Here is a 12,645-nt window from a genome sequence, read left to right as displayed (position 1 = left end):
TTGTTTTTACATTGTTTTAAGTAGTTTATTTTAAAATGGTGGTATGTATGTATTTATTTATTTATTACTTGTTGTGCACCCCCCAGAGCCCTTGGATGGGGCAGTACAGAAATGTAATAAATACATAAATAAAAGCATGTCCTAATAAAAATTGTTGTTTTTGTTTTAAAACATTTTTTAAATTCCAACTGCATGAGTTTCCCAATGAGATATAGGTTTTTTAGTTCAACTAGAAATGTCTCATATGGAATATTTTTTGTGATGTACTATTTTTCTCATGAATAGCTTTTATCTTTGACTGTAGTGGTCCTGCTCCTAAGATGTGATGGGACTGTTTTTGTAGCCAGAGCTCTGTCTGATGTATGTCAATGCTTCATCAAATATTGATAATTTTTAAGCTATCTGGAATTATATATTCTTAAAAGAAGCAGCATAGTTATACCAGTGTAGAAGAAAAGAAAAATAAAGTAATGACTTGGATTGCGGGAGGAGGGATGAAATGTTAAGTAGAAGCAGAAGTGGCTGGACAGCCTCTATAATAAGGTGAATCCTACACACTTTTGCCAGCTAAGCAGGGCTGGTTCCAGGTTTGCAGGGGCCATTAGCAAATTGCCCTCTGGGCTGCCTCCTACCTAGCTGGCCCCCTAAGGTCTATAGCTGGCCTTTCATTGGCAGATGGGATGGGGGAAAGGAGCCAATGACAGCATGACATTTTGCAGTGGAAAGAGTTGCTGTTTTGCCATCCTCCTATCAGCAATTAGATGCACACACACACACCCCACCACCACCACAGACAGAACAACTCTCATGTCCAGGAGAGTCACTCCATTGCTGAAGACTATGGATATAGATGTGATCTCAGAGATTAGCAGTGGACCCTTCTGACGGCTCTGGGCACTAGGGATATCAACCCTAACACAACAACAACAAATATTTGTATACCGCTTTTCAAAAAAAGTTTCCAAAGTGGTTTACAAAAGAAATAATAAATAAATAAATAAGAAAGATGGAACCCTGTCCCCAAAGGGCTCACAATCTAAAAAGAAACATAAGATAGCCACCAACAGTTACTGGAGGGGTACTCTGCTGGGGTTGGATAGGGCCAGTTACTATCTAAACTGGTCCTGCAACTAAAGAATATTTCATCAATATGTTATTAGCTAGGAATATTTCACCTCTTACATCTTGTCATTTTTCACTGAATTTTTAAAATATATAAGGGACAATTCCCTGGACAGGGTTAAATATGTGCTTTTTATAGAAAGGGAATGTGTACTTGTTATACATATCCACTGAATTACAGGTATGTTCCAATGGAGGGGAGGGCTGAGATGGAGTACAAATGCCAAATGACACATTATGCTAACAGCACATAAGGAATGGAATGTCCATTTGCTATGAAGTCTTTAAAGTTAAGCAAAAAAGACATTTTGTTCAACTGTCCCTCAAAAGTAGTTTTGCTTGACATTCTGGTACATGCACAATATAAAGTAGATTTTAAATGGCACTGATGTTTAAAATGAAAACAAATGTTAGCTACTTCCTCTGATCTAACACCCCACATTCTACCCTTGTCTCCAACACACACCATAATTCTCTGATAAGAATTGTCTTATCAGTTCTCTGAACTGAAATATCTTTGCTCTTCTGTCTTTTCCAAGGTGTATAATATTGGAATGGAAGAAGGCTCTAGCAGGCCATTCACCCATCACTCTTCCATTTATATGAACGATCATATTGGCTTTTGTGGTAGTATTAAAAAAATTCCAAGTGACTTTGTCGTGACAGAAATTAATATATTTGGACAGCTAGTTAATGAAAACACAACAGATTATCTTCATAAATCTCATGAAACTCTGTTGGAACAAACTAAGCTCTGTCAGCAGGATCCCAAAAAGCAAAGGCTGAGGCCTCCAGAACTCTGCATAGATGAGGAACTTGGCAGAGTTCAAGATGACTACCGTACTTCAGAACTGTTAATTGTTCCACCCTCTACTGGAGAAAGTGAAGAAGACTGTAAAGCTGGTAACATATTTGAATACCACCTTGACAATGCTGGTATGATGGATTCTTTATTGGACAAGTCTATAACTGAGCAGTTAAGTCAGTTTGCTTGTCATGTGAAAGAAACATGGGATTCTAAATCTGAGCCAGGAGCATTTCCTACGGAATTCTCACTTGGTCCAATCCTTGACAAGAAGGTTCGAGCCAGCTTACATTGTATCATCAGACAGCAGTACCCCTTCTTAGTCACTGTCACAAAATGTAATGAGATCACGGTAAAAGCAAACCAGGATTTCCAAGAACTCTGCCATCTGGTGTCTGAAGAGGAAGCATGCGGTTTTCTATCATTTTTAGATGCCAAAGCAGAAAATTCAAAGTTCGCTTTTAAACCTGATGGGAATAAGGAGCACCGTACAATGGTTCACCATTTCATCAGTAAAAAGTTTGGAAAACTTGTGGAAACAAAGTCTTTTTCTGACTCTCAGCAAAAGGTTGTAATTATGGTACGGTTTCGTGAGAAAAGGAGTTCCAGAAAAAGGGCTAATGCTGACTGTGGGGAGAAACAAGACATTTACACAGGTAATTATACAACACATTTGACACAATAAATAGATTATAAAGAGCTCAACTGTATATTACATTAAATGTATATTTTGGCCCTGGCTTGTGTGTGTTTAATTTTAGTTAACAGCAGCCATGAAGGGCAAGGGATGGAATCTGTATCAAACCCACCCTCTGCTACTGCTAACAAAGCATGGCCAACCTCTGTGTTTAATGTAACATGCATTTTGGCACTCAGATACTTTCTCAGTGGAAAGTATATTTATTAAATCAGTATGTTCTAAGAGCTGCATCACTGCAAAGCTATTTGGGGGTAGAAGATCTATGATTGAAATTACCTTCTCAGGAAACAAAATACTTTAATATAAAGATATACTTTTGTTGTGCATATGATAAGCTGAACATTGTCATTCATATCCAGTAAGGGGGCATGCAGATTCCTGGACTGGAAATCGTGTGCAGATGCATGTTGTACTAGATGGTATATGCTCTTTTCTCCATGTACCCCCAATCTACTCCTTGCTTTGAGCAGATTCTGGCACCAACTCCTGGGAACTGGGCACTGAAACTCCATTTCAGTCCCTCCCACTTTCGGCTTCAATGCCTTCTGCTTTCCTAAGTGATCTCAGTTGACTGCTGCTGATTTGAAGCCCTTGCTTCAGCTTCTGCTTGGTTTTCTTCTGTATTCTTGCAGACAGCTTCTCTGGAACAGGTGACTGACACCAACACTAGGCAGAACTGGCTCTTTTATGCCTCTCTAGCCAGACTACCCTGCAATCAACATCTTTGGTCATCTCAGCCCTCTTCATGATTGGACTTTAAACTAGCCTTTTTATTGGATCAAAGAGACACTGTGTGACCAATAATCTTCAGTTGATTCTTGTCCCCTCTTTTGTCACTATTTTCAGCCCTTCATTTGCTTACAGAGGAGTCTCTGTCCTTATGGAGTTACAAACAGAAAAACAGTTATTTTACACCTCATTTTGACTGAGGTGTTTAAAGTAGCAACCATCATAACTTATGACAACCATTACCTGTAACAAAAACCTCTCTTTTCAGGGCACAAACATAAATTATTAGGTAACCTATTAAATCCCAAACAAAAGTGAATTTGACACATATCCACATGCAGAGTCATACAGAAGCATTTGATGCAGTCACTATTCATAATGCATAATGCAGGACAGATTTCACACTTCTGTACCTACATGGCACAATATGTATCTTCAGCTACTCTTATAGGCTGTGTGTTCATTGTTGTGCGTCTGGATTGAGACCTTTAGATGCAAACCTAAGTGTGATTGTGCTAACAAAGCACCATGATAGACTGATAATACATGAAGTATGTTTTAGTAGTCTGGAAAACTAGATAGTACTGAAGATTTCAATACACTTTATTGAACTTTGAAGCATAAATTATCTGGCCATGTCACTGGAAACTATGCAGTAGTGAAGCCTAATTTTATTTTGGCCCCCATCCTGGGGGCCAAAAAGGTGCTGAGAGGTGAGGATATAATTTCTGCATAGTACTTATTAATAAACAATAGTTTTGTGGATTCAGACATATTGGACTGTATCCAGGGTGCATGAACAAAAGGAAGCTTGTGCAGGCAACCTTCCTCATCTCCTCACCCTCCCAGTATCCTCCCAGCAGTCCCCTGTGCCCACCACCAATAAACCTCTGAGAGTTGGAGACTCTCCAGAAATGGGTAGGATAAAACATGTGGGCTGCAGAGGAAGGGAGAAATTGCTGAAAATTGGGTGAGAGCACCCTCCATGAGTGGAGCTCAGTTCACGGAAGGTGCCTCCACCTAGTTTCAGAATTTCCTCTGCCACTGTACTGCATCCTAAATTGTTCTGGAGGGTCCCCTACCCTTCAGAATAACTTTGGGGGGGACACAGCGGGCTGCTATGGGGAAGAGAGGGTCTTCCATTATACAAGAGGACTTCCATTACACAAGGACTTCCTGCTGCTTGCACCACACAGATGTCCAGGCTAAGAAGGTCCTGTAAAGGACTACTTATTTTCAGTGGGACTTCCATTGAGTAATTTAGTCAGGATGTCAGCCTCTGGATGGAGCCCATTAATTTGGGAGCAGTGATTGTTTCATATAGGCAGTTAAAATAATTTTGTTACTGTGTTCAATGGAATTTACAGACTATTTAAACCAGTGTACTTCTCCATGAACTATCATAGTCCCAGTAACTTCAGTGGAACAAAGCTGGTTTAATCAGTAAAGAATCCAACTTCCCCACTAATGCCAACCATATCCTGTCATTGGCTCATGCCCTTTCAGAGCTGACACAGGCACAATCAAATTGGACATACTGGATTTGTAATAACATTGCAGTCTTTTTGCAGCTTTTACCCTCCGAAAGGAAAACCTGGAAACACTTGAAGCAATTGGCTATTTGTCTTCTAAACTTGGCGTGCTGCCTTCAGACTTCAGCTACACAGGCATTAAAGATAAGAAGGCCATTACATACCAGGCCATGGTGGTGAAGAAAGTGCCTCCTAAAAGGTATTAAAGGCTAGATTTATTATACATTTCCATTTTATTATACAATGTATAATAATTGTGCAAATAAAATTCTTGTTCTCATAGTTTTTATTAATGATAAAAAGATTTTGTATCTTGTTTTGATTTCATAACATGTTGACATAATATGGATTATTATTACAGGAAATAATAGGTAGCTAGTTCTTAGGCAAATCACTGTCTTTTCTTTCACTTATATATAATTTGTTAATTTTACCAAAGACGTATATTCCATCTGCCTGTTGATTCAGTAATTATTGGTATTTTGTTTGTCTCTAGTAAAAGCAACCTTGGCAGCTTTTACTATATAAAATGTTCCTGCTTCTTTTTGGATGTATAGTGTCTTGATGCTACAAGTTATAACAAATAATTATTTTCTTCCGTATAATTTTCATTTCCTTCCAGTTCTCTCCTCTTTTTTTTGCTAGTGAATATGCACACCATTAGTCAGGGGTTCCCAGCTTCATGTGTCCAGATGTTGAACTGCAACTTGCATCATCCTTTAGCCATTGTGGCTGGAGATGATGGGAGTTGTAGTCGAACAATGCATAGGGACCCAAGGTTGAGAACCCCTGTCATAAGTGAAAGAAGTTCTCCCATGCCTTTTTTTTTTAACATTTCCAAATCTTAGGATTATAGTTTTTATTTATTTTGCTTCCAATGTATGGATTGATAATAGCATCTAGACACTGTTTTGAAACAATTTTATCTTATTTCCACGTGCAAAGAAAAGCAATATCCACTTTTCTAGAGACATTCCCCTGGCTCAATGCAGAACTAGTTCCATATTGTTTCAATGCTCGCAGCTATTATTGTTAGGTCCCATAAAACGTTCAAGCTGTTTTAGAAAAATTGGCAGTGATAGAGTTTATCTTACTTAAGTAGAAATACTCTGGCTTAAAGTATTTTATGGGTTCCACTGAATGTATAGCTATAGTACTAATTCATGGTTATTCTAATACAGAATGTTTGAGTTATCTGTCGCATGAGTTTTGAAGATTTGAAATATTTTTGTGTTCTCGGCCTTTCTGATGCATGTTGTATGTTTGTTTTCTTTTTTATGACCTAATATGAGTAGTATAGATACAGCATTTTGGACATACTGAATGGGGCAATCAACCTTCTCACATTCTCAACCTTCTCTGGCTTATAGAAGTGGCTTCAAAGCCATTGATGTTGATCCAGAAGCTGGTTTTTTTATTCTTATGCATTGGAAACTTCCTTTCTCTTTATAGGATTGCTTAGTTGGTACTTAAGTCACAAGTTTGCATTGTGTATTTATCCCACAGCTAAACATTTAGCAAAGTGGTATAATGTTATACATGATTTAAAGATGCTTTCATAGTTGCCTGGGCTAAACTTTTAATTTACATTTTCATAGTTCTGATCCATGAAAATCTGTTGCTCATCAAAGAAGAGCTTTGTTCTGCAACACTCTCGAAACCATAATGATTCTATTCTCGTCAGTCTTACAAAAACAAACTCATAGGAGTGTTTCTTTCCTTGGGTGTATAATATACATGCTTATAATTGGAAACACAGCTGCAAGTTCAAAGATCTGGCCTTGAAGTGTTCACTTAATCTTTCAGTTCTTAAACACATGGAATCCTCATTCAACCAAGGAAATGCTGTTTGACGTAGAGATGCTGCAAAATTGTACATGACTTATGAGTAACAGCTTAGAAAATATACATATCATTTAAACTTAATATAGCTTTAATCCTTCCATCAAAACTATGTTATGCGCTTGCCCACACACTATCTATATCTACACACACAGGCTTGTGTGATAAATACACTTAAAAGTGAGAAGGTGGGGTCATTCACACGACCTACAGGGCAGGCAGGGGAAAGGCTTCACAAACCTTGCCTCCCCCCCCGCCCCCGACAATTGTCTTATGCTTGGTGGGAGCGCGGAGCACGCTCTCACACAATCCACGCTGCTCCATGCAGCATGGAACAGGGTGGATCACTCTGTGCCCAGGACTCATTATCCCGACCTCCAAGTACCCCACAGTGTACCACGTGTCGAGCACAGTGCACTGGGGGATTCCCCCAGGGCATGGGTGCTCTAGGCACCCATATCTGTGTCAGCACCAGCTACAAGCAGGTGCAAGCTGACACATGATCCTGGCCGCTTGGTTAAGGGCACATTTGCACCTTTAACCTTGGCTAAGATATGGGCTTTGGTGCTAGGTTTGGCTCTGCAGCACTGCTGGGATCCTGGATCCTGGCAGTTCTCATGGGTAGCCAAGCTGTGGCTGCCCGTGAGAACTGCCTCATTATGTGTTCTGGAATACTTATATAGCTAAGTGTTTCCCCTAGTTTGTCATATGGAAATCAGGCCTGAATCGTCACATAAGAAAGTGAGGATTGTTAGTGTTGAATTTTTGTTCAAACACATTTAGTTAAATTAAAATGTTACAGGAGATGTGTTTTAACTATCGCTCTGAGTGGCTAAATTGATTCCTAACTCTGCATATTCTTTAGGTGAAATGTATATCAGATTATTATTATTATTTATTACTATTATTTGTGTCCCAAATGATGCGCAATGCAGCACTATGCAGAATTCTGACTATCAGGGCTCTCTGCTATTGTATTAGAAATATTTCCAATAATGCCTGATAGTGGCATGTCAGTCTGATATTTCTATCAGACCGATAACGATTGCACAGCCCTAGTAAGTAGCACTATTAAGTAGTTATGTGCATCATGGAGGTCAATACTTTTTTACCACATTCCAACAAAAAGAAAAAACAAGAGACAATAGTTCTCTGGCAACAATATAAAAAAGAAATGCAAGGGAGACATCAACAGCCAAGGGGACAGTCGCTATGTTGCCATGAATTGTTTTGCTGGGAAAATAGGACAGTTGCTATCCCCCTGCCAAACATAAGAGAACCATCACTTTAAAAGATGCCTCCTTGCCCATTTTGCGTTAGATGTATATGGATACATATCATAAACTCAGCTGCAGACAAGGCCTTGAAATCCTGTTATGCTTCCAGCAAAACAAATTGCAGGAAAAGATCTGGAAACGTTAATTGTTAAAATGTGAATTAACAGTACAGATTAAAATATGTAAAACCCAGAGGCTTTTGTACCTATTTATTTTCTAAAATTAAATGTTTCTGGAATATGACATGAAGTTCCAAGTTGTTTCCTTTGTGCAGATTGAAAGAACTTGGAAGAGCAATTGAAAAAAATGGAATCGGCGTGTCTAATATACATTCTGCAAGTCAGCCTCTTAAACTTGGTCAGCTGCAAGGAAATCACTTTGATATAATTGTGAGAGATTTAAAACTCCAGAGTAATGACTGTTCTGCAAGACTGAAGGAGAGAATACCTCAAGCAATTGAGAATGTCAAGGTAAAAAAGAAGTTTAAAAGATGCTATTCCTAGCTATCCTACTTCCAATGATTTGAATGACTGGCTGAAATGCAAACGTAAGATTGGGTTTTCTTTTCCCCCCATAGAAAAGTGGTTTTATAAATTATTATGGAACTCAGAGATTTGGACAAGGACAGAACATTCAGACGGATCAAATTGGATTAGCTTTGCTGATCGAAGAACCGGTACTCTTTCATTATATATAAATATCTAACCATTCTTACCTGATATTTAATGGTACGTTTCTTACTCTCCACATCCCCATTTGCTTAGGACAGCTCTGATTTACAAAGCCCTGTCTCCAGGAAAATCCCACCTACAAACAATTTTAAAGAAAGGTGCCTGTGTAGTATTTTCAGGGATCTATCCTTTCATTCTTTGCATAATGCTATATAAATAACAACAACCAACAGTTTCATTAAAGAGCAGCGTTAAGAACACATGCAGGAACTCAGCATTTGTTTGTTTTGCTTTAAAGGTCAGAGCCGTAAAATTATTTTTCACACCAGAAGACACAGATGATCCTGTAAATAAGGCAAAGAAATACTTCCTTCAGACTGGTAAATATTTTGCATATCATTCTGTGCCACTGAAATAACTTAAGGGATAAAAATCTGTTGCAAGTTGAGGATAAAACATTTGGGTATATTAAGCAGTAGCAATATTAATTAAAACAGTGGAAATTGGTGGCAAGTTGTGGGACTAGATATAGGATCAGCATAGGTTTGACAGCTTCCAAGAACCCAGGGTCATCAGAAAGACCTACTGCCAATCCCTTCTGTGCCCACAGCCTCATATAGCCTTATACTGTAAGGCTGAGCTGAAATTCACAAACCTTTTCATTAGTGCTAAAAAACCACCAACCAACCTTGTTTTTCTGCATTAACTGCTGGCCAACTACCTTGTTTTTCTGCACTAACCGCCTTGTTTTTCTGCACTAACGCCTGGTCAACGAAGAAGTTCTATTCCTATATATTGTTTTCTTTGGCTGTCAATTTTAATTACCTTCAATGACATCATCATAGCAAAATCTGATTGGATATACTGTATATCATTGTGATATCATCTTGTTCACTGTATGATTCCAGCCAATATAACTAATCTAGGGAGAGGACAGAAGCAGCAGCCGCAGGAAAGGGTTAGTAGCCGGAAAATAGTGGCACCCAGGATTGAAACAATGTCCAATACGCACTGTGAGTGTTTGGGGAAAGTATTTCTACAATTCTGGAACTGCTGTTTTTTACTTGAAAACAGAAACTGGATAAAATTGCACACAGCCCTTGTTCTAGACTATCCTCCCTTACTTCTTAACTTTGATACTCTTAGCTTCTTAAGCTAAAAAAAGAAAAAAAAAGAAGAAGCCTAAACAGGTTAGGGCAGAACTCCATGTTCTGCTTCTCATTGATGTCTTCAAAGTCTGGCTGTTGTATCTCCTTTTGCAAAACAGGGCTAAGAGATCATGCTTGCCATGGTGAAGCAGAAACAGGGGCCTGAGCCCGTAATCTGGGTTGGGGGTGGGAACTCGGGATGGAGCTGAGGAGGCAATATGAAGGGGGACATGGCAGGCAAGTGGGCAAGAAAAGGATTAAGCACCCTTCTACAAGCAATTTGTCCACTGTTAGGATCATGTCCACCTCGCCGCACATAGCAAAGAAGCAGCAGTAGACCGCCTTTGAATGAATGTGTTGGATCAGAGAGAGTGGTTTCACCCTTAATTGGTTTCCCCATGTATTTTTAGAGGACCCAAAGGGCACCCTTGCAATGCTGCCTGACTTTAAAGTAAGAGAGAAGATGTTACTTCGTGCACTGAACCGTTATGGTATAAATCACGAGGGGTGTACACATGGATGGCTCAGCATTCCCCATTCCATGCGTATTTTCTATGTCCATGCATATTGCAGTAAAATTTGGAATGAAGCTGCTTCTTACCGGATTAAGACCTATGGTACAAGAGTTGTGAATGGGGATCTCATCTTTTCTGAAAAAAGTGCTGAAGGCTCTTTGCTGAATGGCAAGGTAAATGTGAGTCCTTTAAAAATTGCTAACAAATGTGATTCAGAAGTTCTGATTTTCTATTTAGTTCCACTCCAGCTCTCTTACATCATCCGTAAAATGTCATTAAATTTCTGATGAGCCGTTGCTCCCTGGCATTCCACAGATAAATAGTAGATACTGCATGCACGTACTGCAAAAGATTCTTCTAGCAGAGGTAAAATAGCTTGTTTCATTATATTTATGAGAACCAAAATGATATTTTTAAAAGACTATAGCATAGTCCAAGAGGCTGGACATTTAAAATGAAATCATGCTGCCTTGAACTCTTTGGAGGATCAAACTGTCAAGAAGTTAGTTAATGCATGATGTGGCAAATCACAATCTAGACAAATATAAAAAATTCCCAAGACCAGCTAATGTGCATACTATCAACCAGAACAGCCTAAAGGTAGGGGATGTTTATACTCTGTGCCAAATAAATATTCTGCACTGTAAAATCGGGAGGGCCAGGCTTTGCATGTACAGTGTTGTAAATTTTGTGTTTTTTTGTATACTAGCTTAACCTCCACAGAGCATCTGCACGCTAGTACTTGATTGCTCCCCTCACCCCCTGCCACAGCCCCCCTCACCTCAGAGATCTCCCCACATTCACCTGAGCTGCACTCCTGCTCCTCCTCCTCTATTCTGTTGCTTCCATCCCCCTCACCCCTCTTGGTCACTCTTCCATCCCTTTACTCCATCCCCTTCACCTCTCTTGGTTGCAGCTACAGTGTTGCTGGCACCTATTGTCCAAGCTGCAGCCTCCTATCACCAGAGACCTCCCCACCCGAACCTCACTCTTGCTTCTCCCCACAGGAGCAACAGCAGTGGTTGACTGGGCCCTTTCTCACTGCCACCACCACCATGGCCACTCATTCCCCACAGGTCGCTGACAGGCCCAGGCCCTGGCCCATTTCTTGCTTGCCTCCTTCACTCTGACAATTGCCTTGGTAGCCCCAAACAGCAGCAGTGGTTGACTGGGCCCTTCCTTGCTGCCAGTGCCACCATGGCCGCTCATTACCCTCAGGCTGCTGACAGACTTGGGTCCGTCCCTCGCCCTTCTGTCTCTCTTCCCCTCCCTTCTTTTTCTCTCTTTCTCTCTCTTCCACTCGCTCTTCCCCACTCTTTCTTCCCCCTCCCTTCATATTTTTTCTCTCTATCCCTCCCTCCTGAGTTAACAGTTTCCTCATCTAATTCACACAATGGCAGCCTCCTTCTCCTGAAAGGGCTCTTTCTTCCCTCACGACCCCTCTCTTCACAGACCCCTGCCTGCTATCTATCTATCTACCTATCTATCCCTCTCCTCTACAATCAAGAACATCTTCCGACCAGTAACAGTTGCATTCCAACTGACCTTAATCATCACAGGCTCCTCCTCCTTATCTGGATATTGAATCCCCACTGCCCAATCACCATGGTGCCACAGGCTCCTCCTCCCTATCTGCATATGGAATCCCCACTGCCCAATCACCATGGTGCTTCTGCTCTCACAGGCTCCTTTTCCCTATCTGTATATGGAATCCCCACTGCCCAGTCAGGTGCTTTTGCTTGCAAACTCTCGCGAGAGCTGTCACACACAGGATTAGCCATGGGTATGCCTTAGAGAATTTAATATCTAGATACTTAGTGCTGATATTTTAATTTTAAAGAAGCAGTATGTCCCTGGTAGAAAAAAATATTATGATGGGAAATATTAAGAAAGGAGCCTGGTTAAGGTTATAAAAGAGGGATGAATAGTGCATAAGCGCTAGAAATCTGAATGTAGAAACCTTTTGTAGATACCGCATGCTTGGTCTAAATCATATTTTTGTAGTCTTGGGGACTAGAAACCTTTTTTTCATAATTTCTGTTATTCTCAGATATTTCTGTAGAACTCTACATGCATAGAACAAGAAAAGGCAAAGAACTGTATCTAAAGAACATTGGCTGACATGATGCGCAGTCAGAGCCATAATGCTGTGCCCCAGGGCTGCTGAGAACCCCTAAGCAGCCCCAGTGCTATTCAGTGTGGGTGGTAGTGCAAACAGCACAGACGTTTTCCCCATTTGTGATAATGCAGAAAACTGCAGAAACACTCCTTGCTCGCCCATTCTTAGCAGTGCTGGAGCTACCT

The 12,645-nt window shown here is 40.3% G+C and overlaps 1 protein-coding gene and 1 long non-coding RNA gene across 13 annotated transcripts in view; one reads left to right on the top strand and one right to left on the bottom strand.

The window, feature by feature from the left end:
• PUS7L (pseudouridine synthase 7 like) overlaps nucleotides 1–12,645 on the top strand; it is a 47,174-nt gene that overhangs the window by 2,867 nt on the left and 31,662 nt on the right. For 2 of the 12 annotated variants that reach the window (XR_008308488.1, XM_053255444.1), the window contains exons 2-7: nucleotides 1,662–2,583; nucleotides 4,928–5,087; nucleotides 8,282–8,477; nucleotides 8,585–8,683; nucleotides 8,977–9,058; nucleotides 9,587–9,691. Coding sequence is in view for 7 of the 12 variants with exons in the window: in XM_053255444.1 (XP_053111419.1) it covers nucleotides 1,677–2,583; nucleotides 4,928–5,087; nucleotides 8,282–8,477; nucleotides 8,585–8,683; nucleotides 8,977–9,058; nucleotides 9,587–9,691 (1,549 nt within the window). In the remaining 5 variants the exon portion in view is untranslated. Of the gene's footprint in view, nucleotides 1–1,661; nucleotides 2,584–4,927; nucleotides 5,088–8,281; nucleotides 8,478–8,584; nucleotides 8,684–8,976; nucleotides 9,059–9,586; nucleotides 10,708–12,645 lie in introns of those variants that run through there. The other 10 variants (XR_008308485.1, XM_053255440.1, XM_053255438.1 and 7 more) reach the window with 8 other exon arrangements.
• Nucleotides 2,911–11,858, bottom strand: LOC128327131 (uncharacterized). The gene is made up of 5 exons (XR_008308490.1): nucleotides 11,146–11,858; nucleotides 10,428–10,698; nucleotides 8,723–8,814; nucleotides 4,895–5,080; nucleotides 2,911–3,504 (listed from the first exon to the last, which is right to left on the bottom strand). It is a non-coding gene; the product is annotated as an uncharacterized LOC128327131 (long non-coding RNA).

Source organism: Hemicordylus capensis, chromosome 5, assembly GCF_027244095.1.
Source record: "Hemicordylus capensis ecotype Gifberg chromosome 5, rHemCap1.1.pri, whole genome shotgun sequence".
NCBI lineage: Eukaryota > Metazoa > Chordata > Lepidosauria > Squamata > Cordylidae > Hemicordylus > Hemicordylus capensis.
This window is presented reverse-complemented; position numbering and strand designations above follow the sequence as displayed.